A 25,034-nucleotide genomic window follows, 5' to 3' on the forward strand; every position below is an offset into this window, starting at 1 on the left:
TCTCCCGGAAACGCCAAGAATCCGGCTTTGAAGGGAGTTATTCTCGGGCTGCAGCCCAGACCAAGAGTTTACGCTACAGAACACGTAAGACACGCCTCCCGTGATGCAATGACGCCAGGGAAGGTGCCTTGCGTCAGCCCTGCTCAGGCGTTTGCTGTTCACGCGCTGTACGGAAGCGTGTTGGTCGTTAGGCTCGTGCGCAGTACGGAAGGGTGCCCGGGCAACCGGAAGCCACGGGAAGAGAGCTATGGCGGGTATGAATGTGAGAGATCCAGCGGTAGACCGTTCTCTACGTTCGGTGTTCGGTAAGAGGAATTAGGTATTGCCAAGCATCAGGAAGGGACAGAAAGAGGCAGGGAGCAGCGAGGAACGTCCCCTGCCCATCTTGAATCGCTTTGGGAAGCGGTAATAGGTCAGGGGTACAGCTCTTACCTGCCTTTCTTGTGGGGCGGCCAGGCTGATGGACTCGAGGGTAAAATGATGTTCCCCTTCTCCCGCGGTTTAGCAGCCTTTCCACGATGTGGTTAAGGAAGTTAAACTAGCGTTCAGCTTCTATGCGTTTCTCCTTTCATTGATTTTCTCGCTTCAGTTGTTTTCTAGAAGCGAGGGCGCTTAGCAACGGTCCCATACTACTTTTAATCTATTTTAGAACATATTGTGCCGAGGTTATACTTGACTCCACTTCCACCCTCTTATAAGGGCTTCCATTCTGTGCTTAAAGCCCCTTACATTTTAGTTCGTTGATGGTGGTAGGGGCCACCTGGCGTCTTAAGGTGGATAGTAAATGAATGAATGTATAAACGATTAAGACCTCATCAAAGAAATTTTAAGGAGCGTCGAATCTATTCTAAGTAATCTTCCGAAATAAGTTGTTTTTATGTATGTGTGCTGATTTTAAAGCACTGTTGGAAGGGCCATGGCAAAGCAGTACAGAATAATTTTAAACATCTTCCACTACATCCATGGCCTTTCTCCTTTGTGGTGTGTGTGTGTGAATATGGACATATGAGCCGGTTTTAAAAATTACAGTATAGATTATTTTAGTAGTTATTGATAAGACTTGCAGACCTTCAGGTAAATACCAATGCCTAAGTATTTTCACCAAAGTTAAAGAAAATCTAACTCTAGTCTAATCAGTCTGTGAACTGACATTTAGGCATGTCTACACCTTTTGTATTTAGTCTCAGTGGTTTATTTCTCGTGCAATTAAAGTCAGCAAAAATTGAAATCCTGTCTAAGAGAGTACCATGGAACTGGGATTGGAGGAGCACTGTATTTTGAGCCAGTTGTTATATTTTGCACGATATAAGAAAATACTGTTTATTTTCTTACTAAAGATCTAGGTTACAAACTCAGAATTTTAATGTTATCTATTTTCTTCCTTAGTGGGAAACATTCCATATGAAGCTACTGAAGAGCAGTTAAAGGACATCTTTTCTGAGGTTGGACCCGTTGTTAGTTTCAGGTATGATTCTCTTTTGCTATTTGTAGGAGTTTCTTAAAAATTACCACAAATTTGGCCCTTAGAAATAATGTCAAGGTTTACTGATGATTTTGTACATGCATTCTTCTGGGGTTTTTTTGTTTGTTACAGCTTTATTGAGATGTAGTTCACAGACCATACAATTCACATTCGTTTTTACTAAAAGATACATTTTGGGGAATACAGGCAGCATTCAGAGTTCATACCATTTTCAAGTATGCCCAGGGTTTACTCTCTCCTGGGCCCCTTTTATGTTTCCTATGCACATATGTTCAGCTTTAGCGTCAGCCAGGTATGTGTAACTGGTTCGAGTTTTCTCCAGAATCTGCTGCACATACACACAGTCAAACAAAAAAAAAAGTGCCTTTTCTAACAATGACTACAACCTTAGGCTAGTGGAGTTGTGAGCATTCCCTACCCAACCACCCCTGTGATTGTCACTTCTTCTGACAACACTGCTGGTGTGGACTTTTTCTACCACACCAAATTGAGCAAGCCCCTTCACTGTTGATCCTTTTGACCTGTCCTATCTTGTCAACTGAGCTGAGAGAGGGATTCATTTTTTAAAATGTTTATGAATGTCAATTGTAATTTTAAAATAAAATTTTTCATTGTTTAAAACATAGTTCAGTGAGGCAGTCAGACTGATAGTTACTTGGCTTACAGTTCACCAAATTGGAACATGGCAATGTTTGCAGGATCCCTGTGTGTATGTAACAGTTATGCTTGATACTTGGTTCTGCTCTTCAGGTTGGTATATGATAGGGAGACAGGAAAGCCAAAGGGTTATGGCTTCTGTGAATACCAAGACCAAGAGACAGCACTTAGTGCCATGAGAAACCTGAATGGACGTGAATTCAGTGGAAGAGCGCTTCGAGTGGATAATGCTGCCAGTGAAAAGAACAAAGAAGAACTGAAGAGTGAGTATGAACCCAAGTTAGTAGAGATGTAACAATGAAGATTTTCCATTTATGGTATGTTTTAGCATCTGCTTAAATGGTTATCCACACAGCTTCTTTACTTGACCCACCTGAGGTACCTGCACTGGGGAAGTGTATATCTTTGAGAAACAAGGTAAAGTTGACTTTAGAAGACCTTCAGTTGCTAAGGAGTTAATTCCATTTGAAGATGAATTCAGGCCACCAAGTGATTAGTAGTACTAAATATGTCCTTGGTGTTTTCCACTCCAGTAACTATGTTGCCAGATCTGTAGCTGGTGGAGACGCTAAGGTATTCTTATGGCTTTTTTATGAGGTGGTAGATCCAGAAATTCCATTTTGAAATTAGCATCTTTTTCTGTTTAAACCTTTTGCTTTGGAAATTACTTGTCAAAGGAAATTGATATGCTTAATCCCTAATTTAGGTTAACATTGTTCAACTATATGATCCTAGCCCCAGCTTTACTCTAAGAGCAGGAAATACACTCTGTCACTTTCTTCCACGGAAATGAGAAACTAGCAAATCACATATTTCTCAGCTCCAGAGAATTTAAAGTTATCATCGGATCCTTATAAGTGCTGGAAAGTAGATATTTGAAATGATTTAGCTCTTTATTTTGCCTCTTTAACTTTTTGTACTTTCTTCCCGATCAGGCCTTGGCACTGGTGCCCCTGTCATTGAGTCACCTTATGGAGAGACCATCAGCCCTGAGGATGCCCCTGAGTCCATTAGCAAAGCAGTTGCCAGTCTTCCACCGGAGCAGATGTTTGAGCTGATGAAACAGATGAAGGTGGGAGGAGGCATTAAATTATGAATAAATCCAATCACATCAAATTTTCAAGAGTTATTGATGAAGTAAATGGAAGTGATTCCCTGAGCTCAAGTAGGTGTGCCTATTGACCACCATTTCTTGCACCTTTACTATTTTGTGCAAAGAGCTTCCCATTTTTGTACACAAACCACACCAACATAATCTGGCTGGGTTTTTGTGGCCCATAGATATCAGATGTAGATATTAAAATGTGAATTTTTTCCTAAATGATTGTATTATGGTATTTGAAATGCCTCTTCCTTCTCTTGCCTGCTGTGACAGAATTTTGTGTGCTATGCAAAAACCATTGCATTTCTCTGATGGGAATAATTCTAAGTCACTATTGATTTCTAAGCAATAAGTATTGAACCTGATGATGATTCTGTGTATCTTTTCAGCTTTGTGTCCAGAATAGTCCCCAGGAAGCACGGAACATGTTGCTCCAAAACCCTCAACTGGCTTATGCTTTGCTACAAGCACAGGTAGTGATGAGAATTGTGGATCCAGAGATCGCCCTGGTGAGTGCTACTGGTTCTTTTGTGGAAATACTGAGGTAAACCTTGAGAGGGGTAGGAACTACTTGATTGTTTTGTTAAACAGACAGTTCATAGATTTGTCTTTTTACTTTTTAGAAAATTCTGCATCGACAGACAAATATCCCAACACTGATGGCAGGCAATCCTCAGCCAGTCCACAGTGCTGGGCCTCCCTCAGGAGCCGGTGTGCCAATGAACCAGCAGAATCCTCAGGCTCCTGGGGCCCAGCCTATGGTATGTCTTTACCCTTTAACGTTTCTTTTATCTGTCTTAGAATGTCATTTTCTTTTTAGGAGGATATATTGAAAGAAGAATGGACCAGAGCCAGAGATGGTAATTTCAATTTCCAGGCATAAAGGCAGTTTCCAGGTTGCAGACTATGTGGCATCTGAATGAATATAGATTTGATGCCAAGTTCGTAAACAAAGAAGTCCTTCTTGTACACCCCTTTTATAAGCTAATTTTGTGTGTCTATGCATGGATAACACTGTGGTTGGTACTTTGTTATTTTATATACACTGTATAATTTAATACTTTATTTAATACAGTGATTATATGAGGTGGCACTCTTATTATCTCCATTCTTACCAATGAAAAAAGTAAAAACCTAGCTTTCTAAGTGTTACACAAAACCCTGAAGCCATAGAAAATCAGTACATTTGAAAACTGAAAAAATTCTTTATGGAGGAAAAGAAATAAATACCAAAGGCAGATGACAAATTGGGAAAAAATATTTGCCACACGTGTGAACAACAGGGTTATTATTTAAGAGCCTTTAATCATCTTGAAGCATGTTTGTTGCCACAGTATAACAGTGAACAATTAGAAACATTCTAAATGTACATCAGCAAAAGAATGAAGAAAATATGATATACTCTGCAACAGTTAAACTATATTTGTCACAATGAATGACTTTCAAAAACAATTTTATACAGCAGTTAAGATGAACTAGGATACATGGTATCAACACAGATAACTTAAAAACAAATACAGAAGTGGAAATAAGTGAATGTGAAAGCATTCCCAAAATATGGGATACATGTATCTGCATATATCCCAAATATATGTTGAGTGAGTTACAAAGACTATGTTCAGTATATAATTTACAAAACATTTCAGAACACCAGTAAGACTTCTGAAGTGGCTAAGAAAGCGACACAGGGTGCAGTTAAGGAGGACCATATGGGATACTTCAGTTGTGTATATAATTTATTTCCTAAGCTGTGTAGTTAATTTTATTAACCATATAATTTATATATCTGGAATTTTTCATGATACTCTAAGAGCAGAAAATACACTCTTGTCACTTTCTTCCACAGAAATAAGAAACTAGCAAATCACATATTTCTCAGCTCCAGAGAATTTAAAGTTATCATTAGATCCTTATAAGTGCTGGAAAGTAGATATTTCCAGCACTTATAAGGATCTAAAACTAGTAATAAAATTACCAATGACTCAGTAGAAAAGTTTGCAATGGACATAAACAGTTCACGAAAGTGGAAATACAAATATGTATTAAACATATGGGAAAGTGTTCAACCTCAAAAAAAAAAGGAAATGTAAACAGAAAGTACAAAAATCTAACGTTTTTTACCTATCAGATTGACAGAGGCAAACCACTTACGTAGATGATACAGAGGTTTAAGGCGGGAGTCAGCAAACATTTGTAAATGGGCCAGTAGTAAATATTTTTGGCTTTGCAGGCCATGGAATCTCTCCTAACTACTCAACTCTGCCATTGGAGTTTGAAATCAGCCATAGACAATACTTAAACAAATGTGCGTGGTTGTGTTCCAATAAAACTTTATTTATGAAATGAGGCAGCAAGCCAGATTTGGCTCATGGGCCATAGTTTGCTAACCCCTACTGTAATTAAACATTTTTTCAGAAATACAATGAAATTAATTAAGACCCAGAGAGGTTAACTGGTCCAAAAATAGCATAAGTGGCACATCCAGGATCTAAACCTGGTTCTGTGTGGCCTCATAACCTGTTTTAATACAGTGTTCTGTTTGAGAGTTTTGTTTGTGTTCTCTGAGAGTATATGTGATTTTTAAAAAATATAACTTAGTTTTTACTCTTTCTTTATTAAGCTCTTTCTATTCCAAAGGACTGCTCACTTCTTTGGGGAATATATAAATGAAAACAATCCCTTTCCCTCCAGGAGCTTTAATGTAGCTTTAAAAAATTAATATTCCCCCCAAACCAGAATTATATCTCAGGACAGGGATGAGAAAACATTGGTCAGATTTTTAAAATTTCATCTTAAAAATTCAGAGTGCCAGCAGTTTCTTTATAAAAATGTCCTAGTCTCCTAGGCACCTTTTTTTTTTTTACTCTTGTTGCTAGGTCCCAGTCGTGAAGTCAACCATAGGTGCTACATGTAGCCTCAACACACAAATAAGTTTTGTCAGTCTTGGCTTTTAGAATACGGTCCATCTTAACTGTATTATAACCAGGCTTTTCATGTGTATTGCATATTCTGTTCAAAGTTTGCATGAGACATGCTATACAAAAAGGATTCTTGGTAGAATATTTGGGTTATCAGCTTGAAGAGTTCTTTAAGGTCATAGACTTTGTGTGTTGAGTCTCCACTGAGATGTCTACATACTCTGATTTTTCTCCTGGTCAGGGTGGCATGCATGTCAATGGTGCACCTCCTTTGATGCAAGCTTCTATGCAGGCTGGAGTTCCAGCACCAGGACAAATACCAACTGCTGTAACAGGACCTGGCCCTGGTGCCTTAGCTCCCGGTGGTATGTTGCATTTAGAGTCTTCACCATTTTGGTATTTTGCTAAAGTTTTTTTATTGCAAATGGGATAGATCTTGATATAAAATTAATACACAACCAGGAAATATATCTCCTAGGTCAGTGGTCGGCAAACCGCGGCTCACGAGCCACATACGGCTCTTTGGCCCCTTGAGTGTGGCTCTTCCACAAAGTACCATGTGTGGGCGCACACAGACAGTGCCATTGAAACTTTGTGGCCCATGTGCAGAAGTCAGTTTTCGGCCTGGGCAAGTCTATTTTGAAGAAGTGGCGTTAGAAGAAGTGGGGGGTGTCAGTCGGGCCACGGGAGGCGAGCGCAATTCATGCACGAGTTGAGTGAGCCAGTCAGCAATCTCATTGTGCAGTGGTTAGTGCTAGTCGCGTTTGCAAATCGCGTGCAGGTGACAAAAGTAAAGTTTATTAAGTTAATTGGGGTTGACCTCAACGAACGTACCTCAGTCAGATTGAGGACGTTTTTAGCAAAGGCCAGCTTAGGAGTACCCTAATTAAGTTAATAACAATGTACCTACCTAGATAGTTTAAGTTTAAAAAATTTGGCTCTCAAAAGAAATTTCAATTGTTGTACTGTTGATATTTGCCTCTGTTGACTAATGAGTTTGCCGACCACTGTCCTAGGTGGAAGAAATAATTGATTTCTTATATACAGATCTTATGAGAGCAGGGAAAAGGACAGTAAAGAGGAAAGGTACAGTAAAACTTCCAAATTAATAAAAGGAAAATTGGAATGAATGGAAACTAGAGCAAGCCAGCAAATACAGAGAAAAATAAAATGATATTGTGAAGTAAGTAATAATAAAAGTAGAGTAAGGGGGAAGGAATAAAATCTTGTATAGTCATTATTCTACTAAATGTGAATGGATTGAATTCTTCCATTAGAAATCAGAGACTGTTAGATTAGGGTAAAAACATAATGGGGAAAAAAACACAGAATACATGGACATATTTCTTCTTATTTAACAGACATAAAATCCCATTTCATTAAATATGATCAGACCAGGCCATGGCTGGGTAGCTCAGTTGGTTAGAGTATCCTCCTGATACACCTAGGTTGTGCATTCCATCTCTGGTCAGGGCACATACAGGAATCAAATAATGAATCAAATAAATAATGGAACAACAAATTGATGTTTCTCAGTCTGTCTCTTCCTCTCTTTCTAAAATTAATAAATATAATCAGACCAAAGAACAAAAGGAAAAAAGAATTTTAAAAACTTAATTTGTTCATTGAAATTGTATATATAGGAATTAATATAGTATTGCTGTTACTTTTGTAGATTTTCATCATTCAGTAATTGTAACTAAAGGTATGCATGAAATCGAGATTCCCTATGTGAAACACCTGTATGAACACATACTGTATATCAATATTAAAAGTTTTTTTAAAGCAATCTTCTTATTAATTTATCTAATCTGGGTTAGATTGCGTCACTACTCATGGGGGATAATTTGAATCTAAATCATTCTGTTTTGTACAGAGACAAGTGGACAAAGGACAGAAGAAGGGATTTTTAAAGAAATTTCAGCAACCCACAATTTTCATTTATCCTATAACAATGATGGCGAACCTATGACACACGTGTCAGAGGTGACAAGCGAACTCATTTTTTTGGTTGATTTTTCTTTGTGACACGGCACCAGAGTTAAGTTAGGATTTTTCAAAATGCTGACACGCCGAGCTCAAAAGGTTCGCCATCACTGTCCTATAATGTTACAGTTAAATTTAAATTATCTTTCAGTGACAAAAATAGATCCTGTATTTTATATATTATGAATTGTAAGTGAATAATTTACCTTAAAATAGTTGTAATATGGTCCTACTACACCTGACAAGTCTGCAAGCCATGACATATGCAGCTCATTACGAGTTGAAAATCATCCAAATACTCTGAGCCAAGTGTGACGACCATGCACTCAGATGTTACAGCAATGTCACATTGCTATAAAGGTTTCTAAGTGACTGCTCTCCATTTCTATACTTACATTGTCATGAACTGTTAACACAGAATGTGGATCGACATTGTCTGTGGACCACACTTTGAGTAGCATTGTGTTAGTGGACAAAAAATAAGTAAGGATGTAAGGGAATAAAATAATGGAATCAATAAGCTTGATATAATATATAGAAGGTGCCTTATATCTTTTGACTGCAGAATGCACACTTCCCCCTCCCCCCCGAAATGACCATGGCACAGTAAAGAAAAAAACTTGGCCATGTACTTAGCCATAAAATAAAAACAAATTTTAAAATACAGAGATTTTACAGGCTGTGTTCTCTGATTTAAGCCAATAAAACTAAAAATAAATAAATAAATAAATGGTGACTGGAAAAAACTTGTACTAGGAACATACTCTAGGTAATTCTTGAATTAAAGAAAAAAGTAGAAATTTATAAATTATCTAAAAGAACAAAAAGTAGTACACTTCATATAAAAAACTATGGGAAATAATAAAAGTGGTATGCAAGGAAATGAATATCCTTAAATGCCTATATTATTAAAGAATAAGTGAATCTTAAGTCCTAGTTTTAAAGAATTAGAAAAATAATTTTTAAAAAAGATATCAAGAAGAGGGAATTAAGTTAAGAGTAAATGAATTTCCAAGTGATGTTTTTGGTGAGTGTATAGCATTTATACTTATGAAGTTATTAAAACTTAAAACTACTAAGATTTTTGAGGTACCCTTACAAAGCTCTTTGACAGTTCATGAGAAGCGAGAATAACCTACTAGGAAAGTAGGCAAAGAAAATGAATAGGCACTTCATAGAAGAGCAAATCCAAATGGCAATAAGAACAAATTCATTTATAGTCGGGACTGCAAGTTAAATAGCAGGATTTTGCTTTACTTAAACCCATCCAACCAGCAAAAGTTTCAAAGAGAGATGACACTCTTGATGGGGAATGTGGTATCATTAATTACATTGCTGCCAGAAAGGTGAAGTTTTTCCACCTTTTAAGAAAGTCGCACATTAAAGATTCATATACACTTTGACCCACCAATTCCACTTCTGAGAAGCAAGTGATACAATAAAAGTGCCGTTATGTGATCATTTATAACATGAGAAATGATGCCCATAATTCTTTCTGCCACCACTTTCTTCAGATAGTTATCTTTGTATTGTTTTGGTGAGTGGTCTGAATAAATCATAAAATGTTATGGCTGTAAGACAGCTCTGAAATCAATTTGACCTGTGATTCTCAAACTTAGTTTGAAGTTGAATCACCAAAAAAGCTTATTAAAGCACAAATTGCAGGTCCCCACCTCCAGACTCTAATTCAGCAGGTCCGAGGTAGGGCCCTGAATATTTGCAGTTCTGACAAGTCCCTGGTGATGCTGATGCTACTTGTCTGAGGACTATACTCTAAGAACCACACTGGTGTAGGCCAACTCCTTCACTTTACATATGGGGAAGCCTGGATATACATTAATTTCATCAAATAACTTGTTCATAATCACACTTAGTAGCAGGGCTTGGCCTAGCACCAGTTCAGGTATTTTGTATCCATGGCTCTTTGATGCCTGGTATGTTAAATGGAATAAGAGAATGTGAAGTGTACTTGATATTTTAGGTAAGTACTAATGACTGCAAATAGTTGAGCTTGTCTATTTTCCCCACTTGCAGCATATGTTGTTCTTTTGAGGACAAGAGAAGAATTTCTATGTGGAAAGGGCCAGACAAGGACTTGTGGTAAATGATTATTTTTTGTATAGCAGTTATCATACTGTTATCATACTGGTTAGAATAGACCAGTGGTTCTCAATTCTATCTTTGGCCCCTTTTCCTAATAGATACATTGCAGTGACTCTTTAATATCCTGAAGTGAAATGCACAGAACATATAACCTACCTAACATGATTTCAAAAAATAAAATAAAATCAGTATAATGTCCTAAGCATAACATAAAGGATAAGATAAAATATACTAATTTATAACAAAATTTTTAAAAAATATATTTTATTGATTTTTTACAGAGAGGAAGGGAGAGGGATAGAGAGTTAGAAACATCGATGAGAGAGAAACATCAATCAGCTGCCTCCTGGACACCCCCCAGTGGGGATGTGCCCGCAAACAAGGTACATGCCCTTGACCGAATCGAACCTGGGACCCTTCAGTCTGCAGGCTGACGCTCTATCCACTGAGCCAAACCAGTTAGGGCAACAAAATATTTTTAATATACAATTATTCGGACAAAACTATACTAGAAAGCAAAAGGTAGTAGTCAGATGCTTGCACCTATATCATGAATGTTAAAGCTACAAATGTAGACAGATACAGGTATGTCTTTCTGACAAATACCAGAAGTACTTTGACATCAGTGATGGGATTTTCTGAAATGGAGAAAACTCTTGGTAAAGTTCTGTTTGTTTGTTTGTTTGTTTTTAATCCTCACCCAAGAATTTGTTTTTATTAACTTTAGGGAGCGAGAGGAAAACCATTGATGTGAGAGAGAAATATTGATGGGTTGCCTCCCATACGCACCCTGATCAGGGGATCGAACCTGCAACCCAGGTATGTGCCCTGACCGGGAAGCAAACCCAAGACCCTTCAGTGCATAGGACTATGCTCCAACCAACTGAGCCATCAGGCCAGGGCTCTTGGTAAAGTCCTAACAAAACAAAATATAGTGCCCATAATTTACTCAGTAACTTCATTTCTGAATTTCTGGAAAATATAACACAAATATATAAATAGGGCAAAGGACCTTTTTGTTTACAAATAAAACAGACTTGGGTTTTGAGTTCTGATGACCATAAACAGATATTCATTTGTGTGAATGTTCAAGACATTTGAAAGTTTGCAAGACAGGGTAAATCTTTTGTTTGTTTTGTTAATTTTCACCTGATGATATTTTTTCCATTGATTTTTTTTTTAGAGAGAGTCGGAGGGAGAGGGAGGGGGGGAAGGGGGCTTCTGAGGACATTTTTTTTCATTGATTTTTAGAGAGAGTGGAAGGGGGTTGGGGGGGGGAGAGAGAGAAAGAGAGAGACAGAAACAGGGATGAGAGAGACACAGTGATTGGTTGCCTCCTGCACACGCATGGCAGGGTAATTCTTTTTTTTTAAAATATTTTTTATTGATTTCAGAGAGGAAGGGAGAGGGAGAGAGAGATAATCATTAATTGGCTGCCTCCTGCATGCCTCCTACTGGAGATTAATTCACTTTTCTGTCACTGAAGCTTAACAAATTCCCATCTTCTATATAACTACATTGTTTGATGGTAGTTACCTGCCTTTTTAGGTTTCTGTCTGTGAGGCAAAAAGAGGATATTTGTTAACTCAGCCACCGTGCTAATTGTTTCCCCACTGTTGTAGTTTGTGTTTTCTTTCTTGCCCTTTATGTTCTAGGAGGGATGCCGGCCCAGGTTGGAATGCCAGGAAGTGGACCAGTGCCCATGGAACGAGCACAAGGTAAATAGGTAGTAATATCTGATTAATGTGGACTGGACTTGGAAATGTTCTATATCTGCACTAAGATGGCAATGTGGCAGCCACTATCCACATATACTTCAACATATTTGAATGTTAAAGTAATTTCAATTAAATTGTAATTACGTAAAATCTAAAATTCAGTTCCATATTACAACTGCTCAATGGCCACATGGGGCTAGTGGATACCCTAATGGATATTACAGATACAGATAATTTGTATCATTGCAGAAAATTCAATTTGACACCTCTGGTCTGTACTTTCCATCTAGTGATTCAGAACCCAGCTCTACAAGAATTGATGAAGCAAAGGATCCTTTGTTGACATTTAATTCATATCACCTTTTCCTGATAGTCTATAATGATTCTACTGACATGTTTGCTCTTCCTCTATGGATATCTGTTGATTGAGTAAGGAATGTTAATGAGCATGTAATGTGTGGCTGATTATGTAGAAGACTAAATTGAAACCCCAGAGAATACTGGGAGGGGCCCAAAGGTCTGTGATATCTACTTGATGGCAGTAACACTGGATACCACAGTATTAAGCACTATGAAATCTCCACATTAATTCTCTATGTTACTAGAGTTTGAAGAAAAAGAAAATGCAGTGGTTCAGTTAAAAACAACATTAGGAGGAGAGATAGTGAGAAAACAGGGAGCTAACAATAAAATTGAGTGCATACTATAGGTCAGGCACTTTAATTTTTATAAACAACCTTGTGAGTTAGGTAGCAGCACTTCAGTTTTCACGTAAAGAGATGGAAGCTCAGAGTTTTGAATCCCTTACTGAAGGGGACATGGTAAGTAAATACCGATATCTGAGTCACATGGACTGGACTTGGGGCACTCATCTTCTCTTCCAGCTAGTAAGTGACAGAGCTAAGATTCTAAAGTCTCTGATCCTAGAATCCTCTTTTTGTCAATCCTTACCACCTCTATGAACTTCCAAAATATTTTCTTTGGACAAGCATAGAGAAGCTGAAGTTATTCTTAGCATGTGGCCTATAAGCAAAACCTATTTTTAAGCAAAATATTAAGAAATAGGACTATATACTTACTCCTTGTCTATATACACTGGGGTTGGTTACTGAAGTGACAACTAATAAACTTGTCAGATGGTTGATAGTAGGACAAGCTCTTGGCTAAATACTTCATCTGAGTATTCCATGCTTTTGTGCAATTGTGCCCCACCCCCATCAGCTAATCAATAGATTGTGTATAAACCTTAAGTATTTTTGCAGTAGTTTGAAGGAATTGGGGTTTTAGTCATACTTTTACCTCCGCCAAGCCATAATTCAAGCTATAGCTTTTTAATATATACTTCCACAAGACATCTTCCTTTCTGCTATAGTTATCTTCATTTTTCTGGTCAAAAGTTAACAGGGAAATGGCTCGAGTTTTGAAGGCATCTCAAGGCTGTCTTCATGAAGAGAGAAAGTGAGATGAGTTTCCCTTCATGGTTTTCCTTCAGTATCCAGCAGAGGAAGCAAGAATCTTTCCATTTATACCTAGTTTGTCTTTTCCTGTTTCTTTGGCACATTTATAATGGTGAAAGGAGACCGTGAGATGTTTAAGAAGATACTTCCTCATGCCTTCTGCCACCTTTGTTTAGTGTTAGTGCTTTTGTCATCTCATTAGTCTTTGTTTGCTGTTGTCATGGTGTTTGTTTATAATGAAAGACTTGCAGTGACAGAGTATGTCTTGAGGAATGATACTTTCTTTCCTTGTCTAAAGATCATTTACTGTATTTCCCCATTTGGTACTTCTGTTATGGGCCTCTCCAGAATAAATCTTGCCTTCACATTCAGTATAAGTTATTTTATTTTTTACATATGAAATATGTTTATACTCTTTACCTAAATAGAAATTCAAAACCATCCTTTTTATATTTTCTTTTCTAAGGAGATTTAGGGGGAATCATAGTAGCAGAGGTAAAAATGGAAAGTGGCTGGTTAAACCTGCCCCAGTAAAATCAGTGTCCCACAGGCTTCGGCTTTGGAAGCAGTCTGATGAAAGCAGAACCAAAGATGCTAACATAGTTTAGGAAGATTTTATAGCCTAGGCAAACTAATGAACTCTTGACTTTTTAACTCACACATATAAATCTCCAGTGTCTGTATGTGTATGTCTCTGCATGCATGTTCAAGCTATTTTAAGTGTCTGCTCTTTCTCCTTTTCAACTTACTGCTTACCTAGGAACCCTACAGCACTCGCCTGTGGGACCCGCCGGGCCTGCATCAATTGAGCGAGTTCAAGGTACCCATTGTATCTGTGGGTTTCCTTTTGCTTGTGTGTTCAGGGTGGGACATTGAGAGGACAAGGGCTGCTTGTCAGTCATCCTCACATTCAGAACCCAAAAGGGTAGTGTTTTGGGTTTTTGTTTTTAAATTTTTTCCTGTTGGGGCCACAAGCCTAAGATTGACCTCTTCACACAGGGCAGGGAACATGGATGATATGGGCATCTGTCTGAGGCTGTACTCCCTCCCTACTGGTGTCAGGAGGCTTGGATGGAATAGCAGTCTGTAAGGAGACAGCAGGTTCTTGCAGAGCCATGGCAGTGTTCACATATTCCGAGACCCTACCTCTTTTTTGTGACTCTGGTCCTTGAACTAGGGTTGATTATGAGGAAAACCATAAGTTTCTTCAGGTTTCAGTACTAGTCCTTGGCAGGTTCCTCCCCAGTTTGCTCTTTATATAATTCCATCCATACCTCTGACATGGCACAGATTCTGCTTACACCCTGCTTCTGTTCTTGAACTGCAAGAGGAGTCTTCTGTGGTGAGGTTTCACCCGCTCTAAGGTGTCTGAATTATGTTGTCAGTGGTGTATAGAGTCATTTCTTGTTTCCTTGTGTCCTTCACAGCAGTAACTCCCCATTTGTTTCCCTATCAGTGCCGATGCAAGATCCCAGAGCAGCTATGCAGCGTGGGCCCTTGCCTGCCAACGTCCCAACTCCTCGAGGTCTGTTAGGAGATGCTCCAAATGACCCACGTGGGGGCACTTTACTTTCTGTAACTGGAGAGGTAGAGCCTAGGTAAGCAATGACACAGAAGGAAAAGCTTAGAGGAATCAGAATTTTCCCTTGCTTTGAGAACAAAGTCTTTCCATACCAGTTATGCTTCTTGGCTGCTATTCAAGACTAAGCACTTCTCCTTGGACAGAACTGTGTACTTGAGTATGTCATTTTGAACTAACCATGACAACTTGCATCTTCAGAAATTAGAAATTCTAGCATACATACCCAGGCCAGAAAAACTTATATTGCTTATTAGTAGTAGTAATATTAATAATGGCAGTAATAATCATACTAAAACAATTTATATTCATGAGAATTATGCCTCTGACTCTACTTTGAGTACTGAATTTGGATCATCTCATTAAATCCACGTGAACCTGTAAGGTTGATATAGTATCAGTCCCATTTTACAGATGAAGAAGCCAAGGCATGGAGAAGTTAAGTAAATGGGCCCAAGATCACACAGCTAATAAGTGATGGAGCCTAGATTTGAGCCCATATGATAACAGTGTTCTTAAGCACTATACTGCATACTCATTATATATAATGGATATCCACTTTAAGTCCTCTTTAATTATGAGTACCCTGACCAAATATGAAATTCTAGAATATGTTGATTTATATCTCTATAGCTTTTTTTTCAATCTGTTTGGTGTTATTCTCTTAGCATTCATAGACTGGTGTTTATATAAGTTCTTTGTCTGATTTTTATTTACTGATCTTCTGGTTGATACTTTTGTCTTATTTTTAGGTTCTGTTTTAAAATAAAATAATTTTTTCCATCTGTAGAGGTTACCTGGGACCACCTCATCAGGGTCCACCCATGCACCATGTCCCTGGCCATGACAATCGTGGCCCGCCCCCACATGAGATGAGGGGAGGGCCATTAGCCGAGCCCAGACCTCTAATGGCAGAGCCAAGAGGACCCATGCTAGATCAGAGAGGTCCACCCTTGGATGGCAGAGGTAAGGGCAGACCACATCACAACATTGACAGGTAGTTGTGGGTTGATGATAAAGCCAGCTATCTTGGGCTCTAATCTGGGATAAAGAATGCTGGGGTAATAGGGTTAGCAGGCATTTTTAAGTTTTATCTGCAAATCTGAGAAATGGGAGGAGAAAGCAGTCTCCTGTAATTGGGGCGGGGGAAATGTGGCTAGAGGAATTGATTTCTGTCTTTCTTAGGTTGTTGATTCTTCTTGCAGTAAAGGTGAATAGCTACACAGTGGTTTTTCTTGGACCTTACTTTATAGGTGGAAGAGATCCCCGAGGCATGGACGCACGAGGGATGGAGGCACGAGCCATGGAGGCAAGAGGATTAGATGCCAGAGGATTGGAGGCCCGTGCAATGGAGGCACGTGCAATGGAAGCCCGTGCGATGGAGGCCCGTGCGATGGAGGCCCGTGCAATGGAAGTCAGGGGGATGGAGGTCAGAAGCATGGATCCAAGGGGCCCAGTCCCTGGCCCTAGAGGCCCTATACCTAGTGGAATCCAGGGTCCCAATCCAATTAACATGGGGGCAGTTGGCCCCCAGGGATCCAGACAGGTATGTATGACACATTCACTTCTGGCTTCTATGTGAAATCTTGATCTATTCTGAAACTGATTATTGAGCCTGATTATTACTGCTTTATTTGATTTGGGCTATTTCACAGCTTGTTAGAAAGGGAAGATTAGAATCTCCCTTCCTGTAGTTTCTCTGTCCCTTAGGATAGTGATTTCTGATTAACAGGATTATAGTCCAAGAGAGCAACCTTGTCTCACAATTTCAGGAGCTTTTTCATTCAGAGCAGATAAAGAGTATATCTGGGACTTGGCTGGGTAGCTCAGTTGATTAGAACATTGTCCCAATACGCCAAGGTTGAGGGTTTACTCTCCGGTCAGGGCACATACAAGAATCAACCAATGAATGCATAATAAGTGGAACAACAAATCCCCCTCTCTTCTCCCTCTTCCCACCCCCCCCTCTCCCTCTCTCCCTTTCTAAAAATCTTTAAATTAAAAAAAAATATTTTTAAAAGATCATATCCATAGAATCTAGACATGGGTCATTTGAAAAACTCCTAAACGATTCTAATGCACAACCCTTAAGAGCCACTGCACTAAAGTGTATGAAGAGTTCTTAGTGGTCATTTAGATAATCTTCGGTTTGCAGAAACCTGTTTTAATTTTCTTTCATTGCATAGCCTAAGTGAACAGTGAGTATGAAAGGCAGTTTACTAATGCTCACCTTAAAACCTGTGGAACTGAATTTTTACCTCTGCTTTCTTTTTTGTCTCCACCTATGAGAGCATATGTTTGTCTTTGATTGTGTGTTGTCATCTCCTCCCTCTTCACCCCAGTTGGTTGTGTGATGGTGTTTTTCTTCCCTGAGTTTTTATATGCTAGAACCTTCATCTCACTCTAGCCCCTACCCCATTCTTTTTCCTATATGTGTCTTCCTCCTTTCTCTACGTAGTTCTGTCTCTCTTTTCCCTTTCATATGCTTCTGTGCGTTCCTCCCCTCCTCTGTGAGTGTGTGTATGAGAGAGAGAGAGAGAGAGAGAGAGAGAGAGAGAGAGAGAGAGAGAGACTGAGACTCAGAAGTAGGCATGTCTTCTTGTTCCTTTGTGCCCAGGGATAACAAGAAATCAGCCAGTGAGAGAATGTGTCAGAACTAATGGAACATGTCAGTCATCCAGTTCTCTCATTTTGTAGGTTTGGAAACTGAAACCCAAGAATTCAGGTGACTTACCTAAATTCACACAGCTAAAAAGTGGCAGAGCAAAGAATAGGATCCCCTATTTTTTCTCAAGTTGTATTTTTTAAAAATGTGTTCATGGACCTCGATGTTTACTGTGCCCTCTATGGTCAGTAGCCTCATAATAAAAATGATTTTATGTTCTCTCATTTTGTAGGTTTGGAAACTGAAACCCAAGAATTCAGGTGACTTACCTAAATTCACACAGCTAAAAAGTGGCAGAGCAAAGAATAGGATCCCCTATTTTTTCTCAAGTTGTATTTTTTAAAAATGTGTTCATGGACCTCGATGTTTACTGTGCCCTCTATGGTCAGTAGCCTCATAATAAAAATGATTTTATGTGTTCATTCAGTCATCCAACAAATATTTATTGAGCACCTACTCTGTACCAAAGAGAACTACAGGTAATAAGGATATAGCATTGTGAAAAAAGAAGTCCCTGTTCTTATGGACTTCCATTCTAGTTGGGGAGACAGACAGCAAATAACTACATGATGTGTTTAGATAATTCTGTCGATAATTCTGTGGAGAAAGACACTGAAAATAGTGGTTGGAAGACTGTTTCTAGATGATGTCTTGCTTCGTTATCTCTGCTAGTGGTTGAAATCATTATTCTGTAATATTAGACTTATATCGTTTCCATTAGTAGATTCTATAAAGCTAATTAGATGAGGTAGTGAAAATAAAAATTTTATGTTCTAACCTTTTTAAAAATGGTTTGAGTCCATGTGAACATGTATAATTAAATATCTAAAATACATTCACTCATATATAATAGATATACAATAAGAACCTCACTTCTTCCCCTGTACCTGTCTCCCCTGTGACCCCCATCTCCTATAGATAATTGCTTTTATTATATTTTTAATGTATCATTCTAGCAACTAATATATATTATTTTTTCAAATATGAATATACATATATATTTTTTCCTTTTGCTGTTCTGTGCCTTGTTTTTTACTTAACAGTATATCCTTAATTGAGCATTTTAAATCAGATTTTAAAATTACCTCCATTACACGTAAATTGGAAAGTCATCAGTAAAAGGATTATTATTGCTGGAGGAATTATATAACTTCTCATCAAACAGGGACACATTTGAGAGTGAGAGTGCTGTCAGTATTTACTTTGACAGAAGCATAAACTGGGACTGTCTTGGGCAAACCTAGATGTGTAGTCACCCATATTATTGCCTGCCTGGAATAGGTGCTCCTGGAAACTTTACATGGCAATTAGTGAATGATTAGATCACATTACAATACTTCAAATTAGTATTGACTGAAGCTTCAGAAAGGTTATTCTTGAAGATGTTTCAGGTCTATAACAGATTATGAAACTTCAGACTCATCTGCGGATTCAGTATCACTAAAGACCAGGAAGTGATAATATTTTAGCAATTTGTATAAAGTCATACTAATGCTTCATCTCTCTAGTGTCTAGTGAGTTAATGTATGTAAATGAATGTTGTAGATAATAGAACTATTCTACCAAATTTTTAACTAGTCAAATGAAAAGTAACTTTGTGTATTATGCTTCCTTCCTTTCTTAAACAAAATACAAAAACTTATTTTAATCATTTTGACTACTCAAGGGCACCATTAAATGTAGCCATTATTGTACATGCTGTAATAGAAAGCAGAGTTATTTCCTGTTTGGTTTCTAGTTTCCTTCACTGTCAGGCTGTCACCTGGCTCCTCATATTGCTGTTGTGGTATCTGCTCCTTACAGTCTGTCATTTCTTCTATGCTTTGCTGCTTCTAATCTGCTGGGGAAGCAGGTAACAAGTTTGCTAACAATTATGTTTAATAAGAGTACCTAAACTCTAGGTGAATGCCTGAATGTAAACATAACTTCAGCATAGGGATTATTTAAGTTATTCTAGGTGCTCTGATGCTGGGGTCCAACCCCAGCAGGTCCAGGGGCCCCCAAAGGTGTGGACGGAGTCGGCGAAGAAGGAATGACACGGAGACAGCGTTCAGTTGATCAGCAGCCTTGCCAGGATCTCTAGCCACAATCTCCAGCCAAGTTCTGTGTCCATGCTCTCTTGCTAGGTTCTCCAGCCAGGTTCTCCAGGTTCTCCAGCCAGGTTCTGTAGCCATGTTCTCTCGTTAGGTTCTCCAGCCAGGTTCGGTCGCCAGGTTCTGTAGCCGGGTTCTTCAGCCGGTTTCTGTCTAGGTTCTCCAACCAAGTTCTGTAGCCAGGTATTAATTACCTGCCTGGCAGTTAAGAGGTTTTATTCCCTCCCTAACTTCAGGGGAAAATCCCTACCTGGGGAAACAACCTTTCTCAGAGAGGTGACCTTGGTTAAAACACATAGTGCCAAGAAGGTGACCAAACATATTAAGAACAGTATGCCAAATATGCCAGGTCCCTTGAAACAGCAAGGATGGACCGGCTCCCGGCACTCTGAGGCCTATTCCTGGGTTCTGGTAGTTTTCAAAGATTGAACTCACCAAAGATCTTAAATATCAATAAGTATGTTATAATTGCACTTTGTTCTTTTAATTTGGGTCAGTCATACATATTTCTTGGTGTGCATTTAGCATCTGCTGCATATTCTCTCTGGAAAGTTACAAAAAAACAAATGTTGGGCTAATAGCAGCCTTCTCCCCAGAGGCCTTCCCATCTCCTTTCTGCCTCTGCCATTAGGATCGTCTCTGCCTTACTTGTGGGATAGGGCCCTTTGGGATGAACAACCTATGTCTGATTGAACTAGAGGTAGGCGGTATCCCTGTGAATGTAGCTTCCCCAGTGGACCAGCATCCATTATCTCTAAAATCTGTCAGCTTTCATTTCTGTTTCCACTGAACACTACTTTCCAGGATGCTCTGTTTTCTCTGTGCTTATGTGGCTGAATTTTGCTTGATTTGATGGTATCCAGTTGTGCTATGTGGTATTTGTTGATGCTGGAGCTGTTGTAAGCAAATGTATCTAACATGTTAATTGACCTCTGCCTAAACCCTGCCTTCTGCCATTGCTAGCAGTAGGAAATGATCTTAAGAAACATTAATTTGCTTTTCTTACTCATATCCATACTCAGATCATATTTTTAAACATTGCTGTTACTGGATTCTGTCTGCCTATATGAGACATTGCAAAAATCTCTTTCCTCCTCTCTCTTTGTGCACGTAGGTCCCAGTCATGCAGGGGGCAGGCATGCAAGGAGCCAGTATGCAGGGTGGAGGCCAGCCTGGTGGCTTTAGTCCTGGCCAGAACCAAGTCACTCCACAGGACCATGAGAAGGTAAACAATGCTGCCCGACTGCCTCCGTGTGCACAAATTCTTTTGACTCCTGTTTTTAGTTAACATGTGCAAGTCCTGGATTTTCAGAGTCCCTTTGGAAGTGGTGTTTACTCTTAGAACTCTTTATGATCTTGTTAACCTGAAGATTTATGGGTCAGTCCTAAAATCCTTAAATGGATGTATTTAAATGGAAGCTTATCTTACATTTCAGACTCATCTGCCAATAGCAGTTTTTGTGTGCAGGCCAGATAGACCTGGAAATCCAGATCTCTTTCTTCTCCCCCTTTCTACCTTCTCCCTGAAAAACAGTAGCAGATCCACTACAACTATATTTCTGTTTCTATATTTGACCATTGTGGGGAACTCATGTCTGCTGGAAGGGCTGAAACTTGAGAAAAGGAGAGACGTTCAAAATGATGAAAAACTGAAAACTTCCCAGGGCTCACAGATACCACTCTAGTCTGCAAGAACTTTGGGTTCCAAAGATGTCTGTTTTGAGTCTTCTAATCTTAGATATTGTTGTGCTTGTGCTTTTCATTATGCTTTTTCTCACCAGCTGCTATTGTTGTTTTTGTTTGTTTATTTGGTTTGGGTTGATTTGTGGAGGGCTGTTTTCTGTGTGTGAAATATCCTTTCTTTTTGACCAAAGCGGGTGTGGTGTTTTGTGGGGTTTTTAAAACTGCCATCATTAAAACTCACTACCTTTCTTTTTCTCTTCACAGGCTGCTTTGATCATGCAGGTTCTTCAACTGACTGCAGACCAGATCGCCATGCTGCCTCCCGAACAGAGGCAGAGTATCCTGATCTTAAAGGAACAAATACAGAAGTCCACTGGAGCACCTTGAAAGGTGAGCAGACTTACCTGGCCTGAGTCCGGCAAAAATTTTGTGCATTTGGGGTATATACTGCAACCCTAAGCAACAAGACTCTCCTGATACCAAGATTCTCTGCAGCCTGCTCCTCTTGGCAAGATTCTCTCCACCCTTCAGTAGGTCAGCTCCTGTCAGGACAACAGAAGGCTACAGAGCATTTGTTCAGCTATTGAATTAGGTGTAATCTTTTTTAACCTTTCTTTCCTAATGGCAAAGGAACATGCAATCAATTTAACCAAATTAATCAAATAGAGAAATATAAAAAATTCGGGATAAAAAGCTCTGCTTCCTTAATTTCGATTTCCAGACATAACCTTTATTTCTTCTTAATTTCTTTATTAAGGTATTACATATGTGTCCTCATCCCCCCATAGACTCCCCACCCCCTCACTCATGCTGGATACATTATTATTGTTATGTAATAGCAATTAGTAAATTACTGACAATACTGGTAAATTCAACAACCTTTTTTGGTGAAAGTCAGTATTTATAGAAAATTATGCCCAAGCCTACATTCTGTCTATGATTAGATTTATTTCGGTAGGGATTCTTTCTAGCTTTTAAAAATGTGCACTTGGTGTATGGGGTGGGGTCTTATTCTCTTTACTCTCAGGTTAGTAGTAAATGAGGGGTGATTTGGAGTCATGGGAAGTCAGGTTCATTCTATCATTTCCAGTCCGGGCTCCTGGCTCCTCTCTTGGAAAGTTTCTTAACCTCTCTGGGTGCCCCTCTTCTTACTTTTCTCTCTGCTCCCCCTGAGTGTGGGAATCACATTTCAACACTATACACATGCGAAATGACCTGATCTTGCTAGTTAAATATTTCGAAACTCCATACTGTCTTCCATAGTGGCTGCACCAGTCTGCGTTCCCACCAGCAGTGCACGAGGGTTCCTTTTTCTCCGCATCCTTGCCAGCAGTTGTCATTTGTTGATTTGTTGATGATAACCATTCTGACAGGTGTGAGATGGTACCTCATTGTCATTTTGATTTGCATCTCAGATAATTAGTAACTTTTGAGCAGACATAACCTTTAAATATAGTTTGGTATATATCCTTCCAGAATCAGTTGTGTTATTTTATTCCAAACTGTCCCATCAAAATGGGAAAAATACAAAGCATTTCAGTAAAATGTATAAATGTTTTAGTTTCCAGTATTTATTTTATATTAAATATTTAGAGATTGAACTATTACAGCACATAATTAAGGTAGTGAATTTCCACCGTCATCATCAGTCCCTATACATTTGAGAGATGGCTGTACATTGCTGCCCTTATTTTTCTTTCTCATCAGTCAAGTAAAAGAGATCATAACCATGTGACCTAACTTGATTACATGTATTGGTGTTTCCTTTAAAAAATATTTCCCCAACAACTTCTATTTCATAACTAATTCTGTTTTCTAAAAACAGTTTAAAATTCACATTGTCCCAATACCAGCTGGGATATCACATTTTGAATTTCTACTTTTTACCCCCTTCATATTATAATTTTCACCCATGTATCATCATATAATAGTGAACTCATTTACACTAATTAGCAGTCTTTGCTAAATACATTGTATTTTAATCTGTATTTGTAATATCATTAAAACATCTGGACTGGAAATAAACATCATATCTGTCATAGATGAACGCCTAGCTAGACTTTTGGTATGAGCAGTACTTTCTTTTATTTTTAATTTTTATTTAACTTATTTTTTTTTGTTAATCCTCACCCAAGACTAGTTTTCCATTGATTATTACAGTAGAAGGGAAAGAAAAGAGAGTGGGAAAGACAAAGAAATATCGCTATGTGTGAGACACATCAATTGATTGCCTCCTGCACACGCCCCATTTGGGACTGGGGGTCAAACCTGCAACTCAGGTACACGCCCTTAACTGGGAATGGAACCAATGACCCTTTGGTTCAAGAGACGACACTCTAACCACTGAGTGCACACTGGCCAGGGTAGTACTTTAATTTTGTAGTTTACATACCCAAGACATTCTTTTTTTTTTTTCAGTAAAAGTATAGAGTACCTATTGTATTCAGAGGAACAGATAAAAAGAACTTCCTCTCTTTTACTTTTCCTAATTTATTTATGCCAGAGAAGGCATTTCCTATAATGTGAGGAAATTATTATTTGGGGGTAATGGAGGTAGATATGTTTCTGAAAATTCGTTCATTATACTTATGAGATATCTCAATTCAAAGCCTTGCACATAAACCACAGGACAAGGTTTTTTTTGTTTACCTTTTATTTTTAAATAATTGTAAATTCACAGTAAGTTAGAAAAATAGTACCTTATGTACCCTTCCAGCTTTTTGGTCTGCAGTACAAAACCAAGAAGTCAACATTGGCACATTACTGCTAACTAGACTATAGATAGACCTTACTCAATTTAACCATTTTTTTAAAAGCTATATTGATTTCTGTGCATATAGTTCTATACAATTTATTTTTTGTCTTATTTATTTAAATTTATTTTAAATATATAAAATTTAAACATATACAAAAGTAGGGAGACTAGAATAATAAACTTCCAGGTACCAGCTTCAACATGATCAAGTCTTAGCCAATCGATCCTGTTTCCTCTTTTCCTTTACTCATGCTCCCCTGATACCCCAATCCAGGTTATATATATTTTTTGAATAACAACTTTACTGAAATATAATTCACATACTATACAAATTGCCTATTTAAAGCTTTTTATTCAATGTAGTCATAGAATTGCAATCATTACCACAATCAATTTTAAGACTTTTCATCACCCCAAAAAGAAACTCCATACCCTGTCCCCAGATTTATCTCTTCCCTCAGCTATAATCAACCACTAATCCATTTTCTGTTACTATAGATTTGCCTACTATGGATATTTCATTAAATGGAATCATACAATATGTTGTTTTTGTACCTGGTTCCTGTTATTTGTATAACTAGGGGCCCGGTGCACGAAATTTGTGCACTGGGTGTGGGGGGGAGTGTCCCTCAGCCCAGCCTGCCCCCTCTCACATACTGGGAGCCCTCAGGCGTTGACCCCCATCACCCTCCAATCGCAGGATCGGCCCCTTGCCCAGGCCTGAAGCCTCAGCCAGAGGCGTAGACCCCCATCACACACCGACCGCCTGATCGGCCCCTTGCCCAGGCCTGACGCCTCCGCCAGAGGCGTCAGGCTTGGACAGGGGACACCCAGC

At 38.7% G+C, this 25,034-nt stretch overlaps 1 protein-coding gene across 5 annotated transcripts in view; it reads left to right on the forward strand.

Annotated features, from left to right (window-relative positions):
* Positions 1-171: 171 nt before the first annotated feature.
* The window catches only part of CSTF2 (cleavage stimulation factor, 3' pre-RNA, subunit 2), a 35,514-nt gene continuing 10,651 nt past the window's right edge, over positions 172-25,034 (forward strand). For 2 of the 5 annotated variants that reach the window (XM_015567790.1, XM_015567788.1), the window contains exons 1-15: positions 172-305; positions 1,387-1,465; positions 2,234-2,403; positions 3,076-3,212; positions 3,632-3,751; positions 3,866-4,003; positions 6,402-6,525; positions 10,181-10,246; positions 11,905-11,967; positions 14,185-14,244; positions 14,881-15,022; positions 15,794-15,969; positions 16,257-16,549; positions 20,876-20,986; positions 21,709-21,834. In XM_015567790.1, the coding sequence (XP_015423276.1) occupies positions 248-305; positions 1,387-1,465; positions 2,234-2,403; positions 3,076-3,212; positions 3,632-3,751; positions 3,866-4,003; positions 6,402-6,525; positions 10,181-10,246; positions 11,905-11,967; positions 14,185-14,244; positions 14,881-15,022; positions 15,794-15,969; positions 16,257-16,549; positions 20,876-20,986; positions 21,709-21,831 (1,860 nt within the window). In that variant the 5' untranslated portion in view covers positions 172-247 and the 3' untranslated portion in view covers positions 21,832-21,834. The remainder of the gene's footprint in view (positions 306-1,386; positions 1,466-2,233; positions 2,404-3,075; positions 3,213-3,631; positions 3,752-3,865; positions 4,004-6,401; positions 6,526-10,180; positions 10,247-11,904; positions 11,968-14,184; positions 14,245-14,880; positions 15,023-15,793; positions 15,970-16,256; positions 16,550-20,875; positions 20,987-21,708; positions 21,835-25,034) is intronic. The other 3 variants (XM_015567791.1, XM_006769699.2, XM_006769700.2) reach the window with 3 other exon arrangements.

The sequence above is a fragment of the Myotis davidii genome, unplaced genomic scaffold (genome assembly GCF_000327345.1).
Source record: "Myotis davidii unplaced genomic scaffold, ASM32734v1 scaffold2004, whole genome shotgun sequence".
NCBI classification, from domain to species: Eukaryota; Metazoa; Chordata; class Mammalia; order Chiroptera; family Vespertilionidae; genus Myotis; species Myotis davidii.